The sequence below is a fragment of the Amblyraja radiata genome, chromosome 17, assembly GCF_010909765.2.
Source record: "Amblyraja radiata isolate CabotCenter1 chromosome 17, sAmbRad1.1.pri, whole genome shotgun sequence".
Taxonomy (NCBI): Eukaryota; Metazoa; Chordata; class Chondrichthyes; order Rajiformes; family Rajidae; genus Amblyraja; species Amblyraja radiata.
Window position 1 is genome coordinate 34,088,057 of NC_045972.1, and position 18,687 is coordinate 34,106,743.

General features: G+C 42.2%; 1 protein-coding gene across 2 annotated transcripts in view; it reads left to right on the top strand.

The window, feature by feature from the left end:
• The window catches only part of ccdc113 (coiled-coil domain containing 113), a 30,965-nt gene that overhangs the window by 10,013 nt on the left and 2,265 nt on the right, over nucleotides 1-18,687 (top strand). Inside the window, exons 3-7 of one of the 2 annotated variants that reach the window (XM_033036085.1) lie at nucleotides 1,532-1,696; nucleotides 10,567-10,722; nucleotides 11,388-11,468; nucleotides 14,093-14,248; nucleotides 15,693-15,800. In XM_033036085.1, coding sequence (XP_032891976.1) covers nucleotides 1,532-1,696; nucleotides 10,567-10,722; nucleotides 11,388-11,468; nucleotides 14,093-14,248; nucleotides 15,693-15,800 — 666 coding nt within the window. The remainder of the gene's footprint in view (nucleotides 1-1,531; nucleotides 1,697-10,566; nucleotides 10,723-11,387; nucleotides 11,469-14,092; nucleotides 14,249-15,692; nucleotides 15,801-18,687) is intronic. The other variant, XM_033036086.1, reaches the window with a different exon arrangement.

Here is an 18,687-nt window from a genome sequence, read left to right on the forward strand (position 1 = left end):
TTGAAAAACATTTTTTTTTCTCCTGGTATGCTTTTGATTACATTTTTATAACTATCTATCACATAAACTAGTGACTGTCATTGATTGTAACTGAATTTGTGAATTGAGGTTTGAGTTGCCAAAAGTTCTTGATATGTTTGCAACATAGTTTCTGAGGCCGTGGACTGGACTGTGTCTGCGATTCCATTCCAGTTATGGTGCGTTCACAGTGGGCAATAACAATCTAACACCAAGTAAGAGTTTTCCCAGTGAGCAACAGGAAAACTCATAAATTAGCAATGTTACAAAATTTTGAGATTTTAAAAATCAAGTCTGCAATTTATCCCATCAGATAAAGCATAAAAATAAGTTTAATTTGACACCTAATTCACTTTCATATCTCAAGTATTTAAAAAGTTATGGCCATTTTCATACTCGGAAATTAGCATCTTGTTCCCTATTGATTTTCTATGGACATAACAAAAAAGCTGTGATCGTGAACAGTCAAAAGCCCATAACCTTCTTAAAAATTAAGAGAACTGAATGAAATTTTCAGTTATCATAGATTGAAGCATTCTGAAACAAATATAAAATAATCTTACTTGGATGACCTGAAATTAAAGCATATAATTAGTTAGTTACCTAATTGTAGCTAATTTCAGACTTCAATTACTAGATCTAAACATCTATCCATTTCTTAATAAATGATTAACATTTTTAAATAGCCTAAATGTCCAAATAATATTCACAAATAATTCACAATAAAACATGATTTTTAAATCTCATTTACATTAATTTATAGGCCAAATGGAAGGAATTTAGTGTTCAATTGCTGTAAATAAATGCCCATTTAAATCAGCTTTCCAGTGGGTCCCTGTGGAACGCGCTGGTTTAGAACGTTCACATTGCGGTAGATTTGTGCCCCAAATGCCCAGAAAAATACTGCGCGATATAATGGGCCCAAATTGAGCTACTCGCAATATTAAACTTTGTATAAAGGGATCTTTAGAAGCCCTTTTTAATGTAAAAATATACAACCTACCTTCTGCTATTTTCTTTATGAGACCCTGCGGTTGCTGACGGTCGCGGGTTTAAAGATTGATTTTTAAACTACTATAACTATTATTCAAGGCCTTTAAACCTAATAATAGCTTTTGCGACGGGGTCTTCCAGCGATTTTTCGTTAATAATTAACTAGGCTGAACATTTTCGATTGGAACAGCTTAGAGAAAATCGCGTTTTAAACCCGCCCCCTCTAAACGGCGCCAAAATCGCGCACACCCTCAGCAGCAGATCTTCAACGACGCTTCAGGTAGGCTTTGCAACATACCTACATAAATGAGCTAGATCAGGGCACTTTTATACAGCATTTGTTTGCTGGTTTTTGAAGTCTGGGAGAATTCAAATGCAGCTTTTTTTTGCCAAATAAATTAAATCTACAACAGGCAGTTGTAGAAAAGATATGCAGAAAACAGTGATCGCATATTTTTATTATGAATTGAAAAGTTCATAACTCAAATATTTAACTTTTGGTCTTTGGTGAATTTTGTAGAGCCGTACAAGGCATCGATCTAGGTCTCGTATTGCAACAATTGAACGCCTTTTGAACTTAACGGCAGACCAAAAGTGCACCATTGCATATAGAGAATTAGAGGAAACAAAAGAAATGTTAGCAAAGCTGAGACATGATTCAAGCCACACGGTCCGGAATCTACAGGTAAGAAGCAACAAATGCCACCCTTTCAGGCTTCGGATATTAACGACTTGACTCTAACTGGATAATGTAGGCAGTTAGTACTAGTTTTTAAGTATTCATACTTTTGCAACGGAAGGATGCCATTGCTCAATGAGGCTATTGTTTTATAATTTTCACAAAAATATGTAGAATCATGGAATGTAATTCTAAACCACATGCAAAATTTCTAGAATACCATGTAATATGAATGAGAATGACCATACTCCAATTGGTATGACTGCTTGATGGAGGAGGAACAATCTGTTTGCTATGTCAGTTATTATCATCATGCAATGAATCATATAATAATTGCATAGTAGGAGGCTGATTGGCCCAGTTAGCCAATACTGGCTCATTGAAGGACAGTCCAGTCAGCTATATTCCTATGTTCCACCCCTGCGACCGCCCAAGCTTCCCTGAAATTTCCTTTTAAAATCTTCTTCAGCCACTTCCATGGCAATTGGATTCAAAGCCATTACCATTCACTCACTTGAAGTCCTTCCTCACACCCTTTCCCGTATCTCAAGACCAAATTCTTAAACATGTGTCTCCCTACTCCTTGCACCATGGTTACAGCCCATATCTTTTGTCTGCCGTGATATCTGACATAATTTTATACCACATTGAAATCTCTCGTCAACAAAAAGCTTTCAGTAATGTTTTTTGTAAATATCACATAAGACTAGTGATTTTCGTTGACCGGAAATTAATTTGTAAACTGAAGTTTGAGATGCCAATAGTCCCTCATACAATTGCCATGTTTTGTGAAGCTTTGTGTGTCTATAATTCCATTTCTGTTATGTTGGGCCAGCTTCTCCAATCTAACATTGTGGCTAAAATGTCATACCAGGAACCATTCTAGTAAATTTCCGCCTCAGTCTCTTAAGAATTTTCAAATTGTTCTTAAAATGTTATGAACAGAAATGGAAACAATACTTCTGTTATCCCCTAATCAGTTGTATATAAAGGTTCAGCATATGGGTTTAGATAGATATGGGTCAAATGCAGGCAGATAGGATTAGCATAGTCTAGAATCTTGGTTGGCATCGATTAATTAGCTTGAAGGGCCTGAATCCATACCTACTTCTGTCCGTTAACTGTCAACTACCATTTTTTCTGCCATTTTCCTAATCTGTTTTAATTCATTGGTACTCACTATGATGCCATATCTCATTTGCTGTATCTCTAAGTATTTTATTAAAATTAGTTTACTGACCTAAAATATGAAAAATAACAATTGGTGACAACTTGCTATTTTCGATCCTTAAGTAATTTTTTGTTTCTAGCTGGTAGTGACTCTCCTATTCTATGTCTTTGTGTTATTAAGCAGTCTTTTACGTGGAAATTTCTTGTGTGCTTTCCAAAAATCCATATGGATAACATGCCTTCATCCATGTCTGATAATTATTACCCCATCAGTTAACTCTGATATCTCATCTCTACAAATACTTTGTCAGCAGAACTTTTAAAGGTTTTTCAAGAAGAGGTAGATGTACTCTTGATATTTTTAACAGAATAAAAAGTTACCGTGGGTAGTCAGGCATACAGATTTGTGGTTAAAATCAGATCAGCCATGATCTAATTAAATGGCAGAGCAGGCTTGAGTAGTCAACTGGCCTACAATTCAGACATTTTTCCTCTTCTTTTCCCTTTACTTTAATATTATCCAAAATTCTACATTTCTTGCAAACCTCACACATTCTCTGCAGTTTTACTACTCTGTCTCTCTCACTATTTGGAAACCTGCAGAATACACCGAATGTAATTCCACCCTATTGTGTCACTTAACTCTAACCAAGTAGATTCTATCCATGAAAGCGCATCCTTTTCATCAATACATTGCACTAGGCAAGAATATGTCAAGCAAAATAAGAATCAAGAGAACAATAAAATATGCCATTGATTTATTGCATTTTATGCTATCACCCAAAATCAAGCCAATGTTAATCCTGGCCAAATTGGAGAGGCTAGGACACTACAATTGAGTAAAGGCTTCGGGGCTGCTAGGCCATTTGGTCAATTTAAAAGTGCTCTCTGTAGAAATAGAACAAGCTGCAGAATGGTGCCAGTTTGTCTAGAGCCTAGATCAGAGCTGCAGGAAGAGAATGGGAACATCTGCAGACCCTGACAACTAGGTGCAAAATGCATAGAATGGATTGGATGAATGCAAATCAGACATACATATTGTAAATAATGTTGCAAAGCTTTACTTTGCTGGATGTTGATTGGATTAAGTATTGAGCCTTGTCTGGTTTTATCATATCAGGGCATATGTTGCGATGTTCGTTTCCTCTGAGAAACACTGTTTGAATACAATGTATTAGCCACTGCATTATTGGGTTAGGGAAATGTTTGTCATGTATGGGGTTAATCGATATCTGTTATTAGATGGTAAAGAGACCACCCCCATGTGGTTCTGCTCCTCAAGATCTGGGGACCTATAAAAGTCCGCTACCACGAGGTCCTGTGTCGATCTTCTGGGAGAGCGCTTAGGACTATGTGACCTTCTGGAGTGTCTCTGTTTGAGCTAGGCCAAGAGGGCTTGATCAGGCAGATACGAGGATCGAACCCGCAGTGGTTAGGTACAGTAGTGGGAACTGTAATTGTGTTTTGTCAAAATAAGGTTTAGTTGCGCAAGTGCTTGACTCAGTGATTTTGACTGAAACTAGACTGGGGGGAAGCTTAGAACAAGCAATTTACACCATCACATAATTTTCCATGCAAAAACACAAACTGCTGGAGAAACTCAGATAGCCGGGCAGCATTTGTGGAGGGAATGTTTCAGGGTGAGACCATTGATCTGGACAGTTCTCAGGAATTGAACCTATTAACTTTGGGACTTTCTATAGGGTAATTACTATTTCTTGGTAGGCACCACATTTACCACCATAAACATTCATTCCATCCATCACCATCATGTTGTCCATCATCAAGAAAATGCACTGTGTTGCCGGCCTCAACTACTCCACACAACGTGCAGGACTTGCAATGTGCTTCAGAGCACTGACCACAACTCCACAGGTTCTCCCTGTCTCTGGCACTGTAAAAAAAACAGATGCCGCTCAATCACTAAATTGGTACGTAACTCACATAATTGTCGGAATTGAGCTAGGCCCTCTTGGCCTAGCTCAAACAGAGACACTCCAGAAGGTCACATAGTCCTAAGCGCTCTCCCAGAAGATCGACACAGGACCTCGTGGTAGCGGACTTTTATAGGTCCCCGGATCTCGAGGGGCCGAACCACAACGTGCCAGCCTCGACTACTCCATGAAAAAGACACACTTCACAGCAGCATCTCTGGAGAACATGGATGGATTGTGTAGATCAGTGTCACTCATGTTACGAGTCATACTTTGTAGTTACGCCCACTAGCTTTACAGTAACCCTCCCTGCCTGGTTTCCACATTATTAGAGAAACGTGCTAGCATGAAGTTACCGATGCTGTAACGTTAATAAAGTCTTTAGACCTTTATCACGGTGTAAGGCTTCAGTTATTTGAACAGCAACATCACAACATGGTGTCAGAGTATACAAACTCACAATTGTATTGCTTTTATTTTAGTTTATTGTTTTTCAACTATATTGCAATGGCTTCTGCTCTCAGAAAACCAGAGGTCCTTGTATTTGATGAGGATCTCGCAGAACGATGGCGTGTATTTGAAGAAGATTTCTCAATCTACATTGAAGCGGCTCATCCTACTGCTGATCCTGGTGTTCGAGTGTCAATCCTTCTTAATTTGGCAGGCACAGAAGCTGCTCGTCCTGCCAGAAGATTCACTATGAACTGGCTAGATTTGACCAGGCTGGTGTCCAGATTGCTCCTGCCAAATCCATTCGAGACCATTCGAAATTCCGACAATTATGTGAGTTACGTACCAATTTAGTGATTGAGTTTTTTTCATAGTGCCAGAGACAGGGAGAACCTGTGGAGTTGTGGTCAGTGCTCTGAAGCACATTGCAAGTCGGTGCGATTTCAGAGATATATGTGATAGCCTCATCCGTGACCGTTTGGTTCATGGAATCCGCAGTGATAAATGACGCAATGAGCTACTGCTGGATGCTGAGCTTACTCTAGAGACTGCTGAAAACCACTGTCGCATTGCGGAAATGGCTGATGCTCACATCAAAGTTTTGGGACACTCTACTGCTCGTGAAATGAATGCTGCCGGTATGTCTTATCAAATCTCTCCTCGTTTTCCTCAAGTGCCTGATGCCAAGTTGAGACTGATTAACAATTGCTTTAACTGTGGGGATTCACATGCTGCTCTTCGTGACCGTTGCCCTGCGTATGGAAAATTATGTCGATTTTGCAACAAGAGAAACCATTACCTTAAGTGCTGTCGTTCACGTCACAACAGAGTTCAAACAAGACAATCTGTTAATTCGCTTGGCCGTGAAATCTCTTTCCCAGACTTCTCACAACCAGCTCCCATGGATTTACAGGCAGCTGGCGAATGTGTTGATGTCGATGTACATGCTTTGTCTGATTCAATGCATAAACAACTAGACCCCAAAGTCGCTTTGCTCATTAATGGTAAAACTCTTTATCTGAAAGTAGATTCAGGGGCCCGCTGCAACGTCATTTGCCTGGCTGTGTTCCAAAAGTTACGAAAAACAGAGATTGTTTCTCCAACGGCTGCCTCCCTTGTTCCATTTGCAGGAGGTCGAGTGCATCCTATCGGTTAAGTTGAGTTACGCTGCGGTCTTAACTCACGTGTCCACAACCTGGATTTCTATGTGGTTCATGAAAATGTGCCGTCTCTGCTGGGTGCCAACGCATGTCAAGACATGGATCTGATTTTTTTCAGCCCTTCTGTTTGTCATCTAACTACAGACTGTGACTTTAACCATCAAATCCTGACACAATACAAGGTTTTGTTTGACGATAAGCTGGGCAGGTTGCCTGTCAGGTACAGGATTACCATTGACCCTGAGGCAATTCCAGTTGTTCGTCCAGCTCATAATATTCCCCACGCTATGCGGGACCGTGTTCAAAGTGAACTTAACAGAATGGTGTCCCTAAGTGTGATTTCTCCCGTCGCTGACCTCTCGGATTGGGTCTCCACCATGGTCGTGGCTACCAAGAAGAATAAAGATGAGATATGGATTTGTATCAACCCCAAGGACTTAAACACAGTAATTAAACAACCCCACTATCCCATGCTCACTGTGGATGAGATTGCTGTGCAGATGCAACTGTATTCACGGTGCTAGATGCCAAGAGTTAATTCTGGCAGATTTCGTTGGAACACAACTCCTCCAAGTTAACCACTTTCAGCACTCCGTTCGGGCGTTACAGATTTCTTCACATGCCCTTTGGAATAAGTTCTGCTAGTGAAGTATTTCAACAAGCTATGGAGCAGTTGTTTGCAGGCATCCCATGCTCCATCATAGTGGATGACATCCTCGTTGCAGGACAAATGGTCAAAGAACACAATGCCAATCTGACAAAGGTCTTGGATCGTGCCAAGGCCATCAATCTCAAGCTGAACCCTCAAAAATACAAATTCAGGGTGAAGGAGGTGAAATACATAGGACATGTATTTGCCAAAGACGGCCTAAAAACTGATCCAACGAAAACCAGTGCTATCAATGAGCTCCCAGCACCCACAGATGTGCTAAGGTTGCAGAGCTTCCTTGGCATTGTTAACTACTTGAGCAAATTAATTCCGGGTTTCAGCAAAATATCAGCCCCATTGCTCCAGCTTACACACAAAGACACTGCTTGGACCTGGCACGAGCAACAACAGAAGGCGTTCGACACTCTTAAGCAGCAGATGTCTTGTGCTCCTACTCTTGCTTACTTTGATCCTAAACTACCAGTCACACTGACTTGTGACGCCTCACAACATGGACTAGGTGCAGCATGTCTTCAAAATGTTGGTAACAGCAATAGGCCTGTTGCCTATGCCTCGCACACCATGACTGACCCAGAACAACGGTATGCCCAAATTGAGAAAGAGCTGTTGCCATTTGTTTTCGCCTGCAAGAAATTCAACGATTTTATCTTTGGACACACAGTCACGATTGAAACTGACCACCAACCTCTGATCAGCATTTTTAACAAACAGATCCACACTTCTCCAGCACGCCTACAGCGGATGTTGCTGCAACTTCAAAAATATGACATTGTTCTGATCCACAAATGCGGTAAGGATATGCACCTGGCTGACACTCTCGCGTGCACCAACGAAGACCTGCGAGGATCCGCCCTCGCCGGATAATGATTTTATTGTAATGGCCGTGTCTTTTATCCCCTTGTCCTGTATGGAGGATTTGGTTGCCTACACTGCTGCTGACGGTACTCTACGGTCGCTTACCTCCGTCATTAAGCCCGGCTGGCCAGACAAGCACTACAATGTTCCGCTGCCAGTCCGGCCTTTCTTTGCTGTCCGTGATGAGCTAGTGCTGCAGGATGGCATTGTTTTAAAAGGACACAAGGCTGTGGTCCCTGCTTAGCTGCACAACAAGTATTTTAACGCTGTCCATGCAGGGCACCCAGGTGCTGAAGCTACTGTCCTATGGCCAAGAAGCATGTATTACTGACCTGGCATGGCTGACTACATCACCGAGAATGTGGCATCCTGTGCAGTGTGCAACAGTTTGGCACCTCACCAACAAAAGCAACCACTTCTTTCACATCCAGTTCCTGCACTCCCGTGGTCTACAGTGGCAGCTGACATATTTGAGTGGCATGGCAAGCAGTACCTGGTACTCATCGATTCTTATTCAGGAAGGCTTGACATTGATTTTCTCAGCAGCCCCACTTCTTGCGGGGTGGATTCGAAGTATTCTCGCCATTTTCCAGTCCACGGATCTCCGGATAGACTGTTAACTGACAACGGCAGTCAATTCACCAGCCAACACTTCAGGGAGTTTGCTACACGCTGGAATTTTCGCCACATTACTAGCAGCCCTGAATATCCACAGTCGAATGGCTGGCTGAGCGGGCTGTCAAGAGTGCCAAACAGCTCATGGAACGTTCACACAGAGCTAGTTCCGACGTGTTCCTGGATCTGGTCAACTTATGCAACATCTCCGGTGACCACATTTTGGGTTCACATGCTCAACATTTATTTCGAGGCAGACCCGTGCCACGGTGCCTGTGGCGGATCAGGCATTGATCCCACAGGTGGTTCCACCTGAGGAGGTTCAGTCCAGATTACAACAAAAGCGTGACATTCAAAAACAATGTTTGACAAAACAAGTAGGCCACTGCCACCATTGACAAAGAGGCAGGTGGTTCGTTTACAGACCGACAAAGGCCATGACCGTATTGGTGTGATTTCTGGAGTTGCTTCTGAGCCACGCTTGTATATGGGCAGTGCCAATGGCGGCACATACATGCATTACAGACAACATATCCTGCCTGTGAACGAGCCAGTTCCACCTCCGTATTATCCAGACCATACAAGTGTACTTCCGTCTGTGTCTAGCGGCACTCCTCCGCCTATACCAGCACAACAACCCACCCCTACCACGGCTCGTCTGCCAGTGACGACTTTGCCTACCCCACCCCCACTGTCTCCTGCTTTGTCTCCGGGATTGCTGGTTCAGTCTCCCTCACCTGTGAAGCCACCTGCTCTGACCCCGGGGGGAAAGAATGGAGATGGCCTTTATCGTACATGTGATGGTCGTGTTCGCAAGCCGGTTGTGAAGTACCCGGGCTATGTTTGGCTTTCCTCCAGTTTATTATCAATTGCTATGCATGCTTTACTTAGTTAATGGTTTTGTACTGATGTTAATTCTTTAAGAGGGAGGATGTAGATCTGTGTCATTCATGTTATGAGTCATACTTTGTTGTTATGCCCACTAGGTTTACAGTAACCCTCCCTGCCTGGTTCCCACATTATTAGAGAAACGTGATAGCATGAAGTTACCGATGCTGTAACCTTAATAAAGTCTTTGGACCTTTTTCACGGTGTAAGGCTTCAGTTATTTGAACAGCAACATCACAACAGATTGGGACCCTTCTTCAAACAGATTGAGGAGGGGGGGGGGGGGGAGAAAGCTGGAATAGATTAGGGGCAGGCCAAAGCCTGGCAGGTAATAGGCAGATACAGGTGAGGTTTTTTTTTTATAGGAAGATAATTGGACAAAGGCTGGAGATGAAAAGACGGAAGGTGTGAGATAAAGGTATTGAAGAATTGCGAATTGTGAAGTTAAAGGAAGCAATGTAGGCGGGAGGGGAGGGAAAGGGGAGAAGTGGGTCCAAGTCCAGCTAGGGCGCAGGGGAGAGGGAGGGAGGGGGGAGGTGGAAGAAATGGGAGTGGTAGAAGGGGGAGGGGAGGTTGTAGTTACCTAAAATTGGAGAATTCAATGTTCATAGAGTTGAGTTGTAAACTACTCAAGCAGAATATGATTAAGAAAGAACTGCAGATGCAGGAAAAAATCAAAGATAGACAAAAATGCGGGAGAAACTCAGTGGGTGAGGCAGCATCTATTGAGCGAAGGAATAGGCGACGTTTCGGGTCGAGACCCTTCTTCAGACGGTCTTGACCCGAAACGTCGTCTACTCCTTCGCTCCATAGGTGCTGCCTCACCCATGAGTTTCTCCAGTACTTTTGACTACCTTCAAGCAGAATATGAGATGCTGTTCCTCCAGTTTCCATATGGTCTCACTCTAGCAATGGACGAGGCCAAGGACAGAAAGGCCAGTATGGGAATGGAAAGAGGAGTTAAAATGTTTTGCAATTGGGAGATAACTTGGTGGATAACTTCTCCATATTCAAGTTTTCACGCCAATTCTGCTACATATCAACATGGAGGAAATACTTGTACAAAATTTGCAGTCAGTATTTTTGTGACCTCTCACAAAATAGAAAGATCTCTAAGTGTTTGTTTTCTTTTAGGCTACCCTTGAGGAAGCTGAATGTGCACTAATTGAAGTAAAAAAAGCTGTCTATGAATTTGAACGAGACATTGCAACCTTCTCACAAGGACAGAAGGAGAGCACAATTGTAACAGAAACGCTCTTTAAATACTTTGAGGACAAGATCCATGCAAAAGTGAGTGATATTTCAAGCTAACTTTCTCCTATGGAAAGCACCATGTATCAGTACAGTCAGAACCAGAACAGTGGGGAGAAGACCCAACATTGCAAGAGAGCATCAGCTGAGACAATGGGCTAGTTTCCTGAACACATGGTGTGATTAGGGTAACCCTCCACTGGGCATGTGTCAGGAAATTGTAGATAAGCTGAAAATGATCATCTGTATTCATGTGGACAGCATGACCTTCATTTTTTAAAGAAATGGTGAGGTGATAGTAGTAGAATTCAAGAGGGTTTAGATAGATCAGTGAAATGGCCAAACACATAGCAGATGGAATTTAGTGTGGGGATGGACATGTTACAAAAGGAAACAATGATACATTGTCAATTCAAAACTAATACCGCTATCTCTTTAATTCTAATCCTTCTGCTCTTAACTTGCATTCACCAAATTTTCCGTTTTCATTTTTATCTGTTAAATTAGGTGATCAAGCTTCAAACGTCATAGTTCCTTCTCTCTTAGATCGAGGCTCTCTCCGTTAAGCAAACGTCATAGCTTCCAAGATCACCTTGTAGTTAATATTCCCAGTAGATGCTTTTGAGTGCTTTAGCTAATGAACAGTGGCATTTGTTGTACATTGATCTGCACAGTATCTTGATTATTTGTCTTTCTTCTGTCAGGAAATACTGATCGATAAACTACAACTGAAGAATCATGCATGGAAGATGCTGAAGGCTAAAATGCACCAACAGCTCAGATTGGTTTGTAAAGGGTGAGGGGTGGGAAGGGGCAGGCTGAAGCACAGCCACGAGTCTATCATCTCTAGACAGTGCCCTGTGTCATTTGATTGTTTTGTTATATTTTATTTGAATCCCAATTTTCAATTTAAATGTGGTGGTAAATGAAACAATGGGTTTTGTTGAGCAAGGAATTGAGTTAGCCATGTCATGTAAAATGTTATCCCACAACACCAACAACTCAGAAATTAGAATTTGTAATGAAGCAGGTGCATACAGAATAACACCAATTTTATATAACACTAACATAGTAAAATATCCCAATTGATGTTGCAAAAATTTTATCAGATTAAAGAAAACAAGCTTTAATTTAAATAGTGCTTTTCAATGACCTTGGGGTATTCCATGTTGTTTTGCAGGGTATGAAGTACTTTTTAAAGGATAATCGGTGTTGTATTATAAGAAATGGGGTCAGACAATTGGTACATATCTGCAAATAATAATGTAGTCATGGCAAGATGAATTAAATTTCATGATGTTGGTTGTGGGATGAATATTAGCCAGGATATTGTGGATGACTCCCTCCTGCTTTTCTTTAAACTAAAGACATAACAGTTTCATTATTGAGCAGATGGAACCTTGGTTTGATATTTCATCACATGATTTATTACCTCCGCCAGCAATCCTTTGATACTGCACTGGAATGTTAGGGTAGATTTTTCTATTCTTCCCTGGAGTTGGACTTGAATGCATAACTTTTTGACGGAATTGAAAATTTAACATCAGGGCACGTAAAAAATTTCCAAGAAGGGCTCCTAACAGATTACGCAAAGATGTAGGGTGTCTTAATGGGGAAAGTAGAGGGGTGATGTCGGGATAGATTGCCAAAGTAGAGCGCCAAAGAATATGCAACAGAAATAAGTGAGTCCAAAGATCTCAGAGGGTGGTAGAGGTGGAAGAGATTGCAAGGACAGGGTGGGGTGAGGATGGGTAGGGATCTGAACACTGTAGTGATCACTTTAAATGTTTTGTATTTCTGGGCCAGGAGCCAATATAGGAAAAGTTAACAGGTGACTATTGTATTACAGTCTGTAATTGAAAAAAAGTATGGAAATGGATTTCAGGAAGTGTTGACGAGAAAATTTATGTTTTTTTGCAATTGGACATATAAAGTGGAAGGAAATGCACTTTATGATATTCTGGATACTGAAAATTTATTAGAATTGACTTTTTTAATGGATTGCTTATTGATGGATTATAATTGGCATGAATGATGATGAGGTAATTAGAGGGAAGGATGGCACAAGGTGTAAGGCAATGATATGGAGGAAGAGAATGGTGCAGAAAGAAATTATCAGATGAAAATAAACTGAATGATACAAGCACCAATCGTATCTTGGTGAAGAGCAAATGTTTGCGTTTAGCAGCCAGGGAGAATGGACATTTGCCTGATACTGTGTTCATCATATTTTATTTAAGTTTCCCAGCTGCAGTCAGCCTGATTGAAAGGTTGCTGCCTTGTGGGGAGGGTAAGCCTTCAGCACTAGGGTACATCTGGTGAGCTGAGAGGAGTCAGGAGAGGATTCAGTGGGTGAAGGTAGTAGAAGCGGAGAAGGTGGGGAATTTGTAAGTCTGCATCTGAAGATCAGGCTCTGGAGTAGAGGGAATAGTTGGGTACTCAAGTTGGGTACGTTTAGAGTCCAGAGGAGAGAGCAAAATCATTGGAGCAAGAGTTCTGAAAGATGAGTTGTCCTAAGATGAGGGTGGGGAAAGAAGGTAGTCTAGATTTAATAGTAAGTGAAAAGAGGTTTGTTTCCTGGATCCAGAAATCGCAGATTCTTTCAGTTACAGGGTACATTTCACATTTAAAGTAATAATTGAATGTGAGGTATATTACCTAATTAAATAAGAGTCATAGAGTCATACAGCAGGGAAACAGTCCCTTCGGCCCAACTCATCCATGCCAATCAAGATGCTCCATCTAAGCTAGTCCCATTTTCCTGCCAATATGTTTACCCCATTTCTCTCTAAACCTTTCCTATCAATGTACCTAACTGTTGTCAAAGTATCTGCCGCAACTATCTCCCATGGCAGCTCATTCCAAAAACTCACCGTTTTTTTCTGAGTGATAAAGATGCCCCTCGGGTTCCTATTATATCTTTCCCCTCTCACCTTAAACCTATGTCCTCTGGTTCTTGATTCTCCTACGCTGGATAAAAGACTCTGCATTCACCTTAACTACTAAATAACTAAATAACTAGTATGCTTTGTGACATTCTGTATATTTACTGGCTACTGAAATGCATTTTTGCATTGCCATGGAACTGCAGTCTTGGAGCTTTGCTGTCTTGGACAGCATCTTCTGATTTCACAACTAACTTCTCTTGATTTGCACATAAATTGTGCTGTGCTCTGTTAGCCTGTGTTCATGGGAAGATTCAGTCCAAAAGAATAATATTAATTTCACATCCTTTTTTTTATTATGCTCTAGTTTCTTTTTTTTTTGCAAATGAGTCTCTGAATAAGGTAAAGATTCTCTGCACCTTATGTCATCTGTGGAAAAACATATGGTGCGGAGAGAGGGGGAAAAGTAACAATACCAATCAGGAAAAAATTGATAATTTTCTAGTATTTGCATTTGTTTCCAGAAAGAAGAGGCAGGAGAGATGCTGCGTGAGGTTGACTTCCATCAGCTGAAGATTGAAAACACCCAGTTTTTGAGGCAGATTGAGCAGTACAATCAGGACCTCCTCCAACTCAAAGTCATGACAGGGCAAACGCAAATTGTTCTCAACGCCTATAAAGTACGTTTTCATTGTTTTGATTATTAGATGTGATTATTGCTGACAAGGTAAACATTTATTACTCATCTCTAATTGTCTTTGTGAATGTGGTCTTGAATCATTTGAACATTTTCTACTGAAGGCATTCCCATTGCTATTGACTGGAGTACTCCACAATTTAGATCCAGCAATAATGAAGGAACAGTGATACTTTTCCAAGTCAGAATGGTCTGTGACTTGGGAGGAATTATTCCTATCCCTATAACTCCTCCCTCGCCTACATCTATGGACCCCAGCAGTTCTTCCAGGTGAGACAGAGGTTGACATGCACCTCCTCTAACCTCATCGGCTGCATCTGGTGTTCCCGATATGCTCCTTTACATTGGTGAGACCAAGCATAGATTTGGAATCCGTTTGCTGAACACTTGCTCTTGGTCCATCAAGGCCTACTGGATCTCCTGGTTGCTAATCATTTTAACTCGCCTTCCCATTCCCATACTGACCTTTCTGTCCTGGGCCTCCTCCATTGTCAGAGTGAGTCCACACAGAAAATGGAGGAACAGCACCTCATATTCTGCTTGGGTAGCTTACAACCCAACGGTATGAACATTGAATATTCCAATTTTAAGAAACTGACTCACTGCAACCTTCTTCCTCCTCCCCTTTCTCCCCCAAGACACCCCCACCCCTTTGTTTCCCTCTCCTCCCCACACAGAAGAAGGGCTCCAACCCAAAACACTGCCTATCCATGTTCTCCAGGTATGCTGCTTGACTCACTGAGTTCAACATTTTGTGTCTATTTTATCTATCTTTATTTCATATTCACAGACAATTCCAAGTAATAATGCTAGCAAATATATTGTAATTATTCTCATCAATTGCAATCAGTGCTCCTGATGTTGAGTCCTTGCAAGATAAGGGGAAGGGGGAACACATAATTTTTCCGGGCACTTGATCCTGTCATTGAGGATTCAAAGTCAGAAGATATTCAAGATCAAATGGGAGTGGATGAATAAGGGAAGTAGTCTATTTTTTAAATATTAGCTTAGGCTTTAGATGGTTGGCAGGAGGTAAAGGAGGTTTGTAGAAGAGGAGTGGTGATGAAGTTGGAGATTCGTTCATTCAGAGACAGAATGACTATGTAACAGACTGGTAGAGGATTACGGTTTCCTCCCACACTCCAAAGACGTACAGGTTTGTAGGTTAATTGGCTTGGGTTTGTATACTTGGTATAAGTGTCAATTGTCCTTAGTGTGTGTAGGCTTGTATTAGTGTATGGGGATCGCTGGTCGGCGCGGACTCGGTGAGCCGAAGGGCCTGTTTCCACGCTGCATCTCTAAACTAAAACTAAAAAAGTAAAGTAATAACATCTTAAATGTTGGTAATGGAAGACATAGGACCTAATTTTAGTATTGTTGAAATGTCTGTTATACTTTCTAATCCTGTGATCACGTACCCCTTTTAGAGGAAATTACAGAAAATGCTTGCAGAGACAAAGCAACTTCTCAGTGAAATTAAATCAAGACATGAGCTGCTTCAGAAGATTGAACTTGAGACCACAGAAGTAGAAAAAGTAGGTGGTACTGAGCATGGTCTACCGAATCTATTAACTTTGCTTTTTCTTTAAAATTACAATGATAGTCTCCATTTTGCATGGATTGTGAGTCTAAGGCATCTACTTTCCTCATTTAGGTGCTTGCTTTATCTTTCCATAATTGAAGCTCACTACTGCCTTGCAAATGAATGTCCTAGGCCCATTACCTACATGATCTGAGCTTCCCCTCTAATTTTCTGGTTGACTTAACCACCATTTATCATCTGCCAACCAGACTTCCCCCCCATGTCACCTATCCATTCAAACTTCTCCCACTATCTACCTTCCTGACCTAATTTCCAGCCCTCATCCCAATTATCTACCTGATTTACAGTCATAGTCATACAGCACGGAAACAGGCCCTTCGCCCCAACTTTCCTATGCCAACCACAATGCCCCGTTTACACTCGTCCCACCTGCCTGTGTTTGGCCCATATCCCTCAAAACATTTCCTATCCATGTATCTGACCAAATGTCTTTTTAATGTTGTTACAGTACCTGCCTCAACTACCTTCTCGTGCAGCTTGTTCCATATACCCACCACCTTCTGTGTGAAAATGTTGCGCCTCCTATTAATTTTTTTTCCCTATTACCTTAAACATATGTCCTCTGGTTTTTGATTTCCTTAATCTGGGTAAAAGACTCAGTGCATTCACCTTATCTATTTCCCTCATTATCTTATACACCTCTATAAGATCACCCCTCATCCTCCTGCATTTCAAGGACTAAAGTCCTAGCCTGCCCAATCTCTCCCTGTAGCTCAGGCCCTCAAGTCCTAGCAACATCCTCGTAAATCTTCTCTGCACTCTTTCCAGCTCAACAACATCCTTCGTTTCGCAGGGTGACAAAAATTGAACACAATACTCCAAATGCACTCACAAACTTCTGACTTCTTTATTCTTTGGAGCGCAGAAGGTTAAGGGGGGACTTGATAGAGGTTTTTAAAATGATGAGAGGGATAGACAGAGTTGACGTGGAAAAGCTTTTCCCACTGAGAGTAGGGAAGATTCAAACAAGGGGACATGACTTGAGAATTAAGGGACTGAAGTTTAGGGGTAACATGAGGGGGAACTTCTTTACTCAGAGAGTGGTAGCTGTGTGGAATGAGCTTCCAGTGAAGGTGGTGGAGGCAGGTTCGTTTTTATCATTTAAAAATAAATTGGATAGTTATATGGATGGGAAAGGAATGGAGGGTTATGGTCTGAGCGCAGGTATATGGGACTAGGGGAGATTATGTGTTCGGCACGGACTAGAAGGGTCGAGATGGCCTGTTTCCGTGCTGTAATTGTTATAATAATAATAATAATAATAAATTTTATTTAATGGGCGCCTTTCAAACATCTCAAGGACACCTTACATAGTATATCGGAATAACATATAATCGGAATATAACAATAAGGACATCACAGAGACACAAATTAAAAACAGGATTCAATCCAAAAACAGAAAATCAAAAACACAGTGTGAAGAGGGAGCAGCGGCAACCAAATCGTGCCAGCGTCCACTCTCTCTTCACGGCAGCCATTTTGGACACAGACCTACAGGACTACAATTAGACAAAAAAATCATCCCCCCACAGTGGATAGCACTGTGGAGGAAGGCACAATGTCCAGTCCCCACCCCATGTTCACCCCAAAGTCAGGCCTATTGAGGCCACCGCAATTGCCTCTACGGAGGCCCGATGTCCCTGGCCGTTCTCACCGGGTGGTCTTGCCCCGGCGTCGGGAGAGTCCTCTCGGCGGATGGGCCACCTGGAACGGCCGCTTCCTGGTTGGAGCCCGCGGCTGCCGAAGCCGACAAGGCCGCGCCGGTTTGGAGCTCCCAGGCTCCCGTTGTTGAAGTCGGCGCCGCCTCTCCGCTCCGCAGACCCGCAGCCCGGAGATGTTGCTCTCGGCGGTCCAGCTCGCCAGAGCTCCAGCGCGTCGCTCCAGCGCGGCGACCCAGGCAAGGCATCGCCCGCTCCACTCCAGCGCTCCAATGCTGTGCCGCCGCCGAGGCCGAGGTGCTGGGCGGTTCCCGCCAGGAAACGGCGCTCCAAGCCCGCAGGTAGGCCACGAGGTTATATGGTTATATGGTTATATGGTTCTGCCACACTAGCGACAGGCAGAGTATCCCACAATTATTTTCCCAATGCTCTCCACCTCAGCACAATTTTGTCCTGATATTCTCCCTATCAACCAGTTTTAGCAGTTAGCTTTTGAACTCCCCTCCAGCCCCAATCATCATCTTCTCCTCAAGTCAGTAACTACACAATGGAGGATGATCATGGAGAAGAGGCCTATTGTACCATGCATGGGTAGTTTGGGCTCATGTAATAGGCCTCAGAATATGTTAGGTATGGGATATAATTAGCATATATAATTAGTATATGTCATGTCTTGTGGTTGTACGCATGTGCGGGGGAGTCTCAAGGTGGCATCCTGGAATAAAGAAGCTTGTTAGTTTACTCCCGTGTCCGAGCCTTATTAAAGTCTGTTCCAAGCATCCAAATACATAACAGAATATTTAAACACTGCTCCCCCATTTAGAAATGTTCCTGTTGCTGAGAGATGCCACGTGTCAAACCATAGCTAAGGGATCCCAATTCTAGATGATGCAGAACACAGGTTTGAGAGCTGTTGCACTGCTTCTTTGACAGAAACATTCATCACTTCTATTTCTGAATTCAACTGACAGCACAGACTGTGCGTGAATTGTAGCAAGCTCCAGCTTGATGAATTTGTGAGAAATTGAATCAATATTTGAACTGAGTGATGAAGAGAATGTTCCCAGTCTTTGAAGCATCAGAATAAAGGCCAGTGATTATGTATATGGCAAACTCGGGCACTGTCCATAAGCTTGCCCTTGCTGAAACGTAAGACAAATA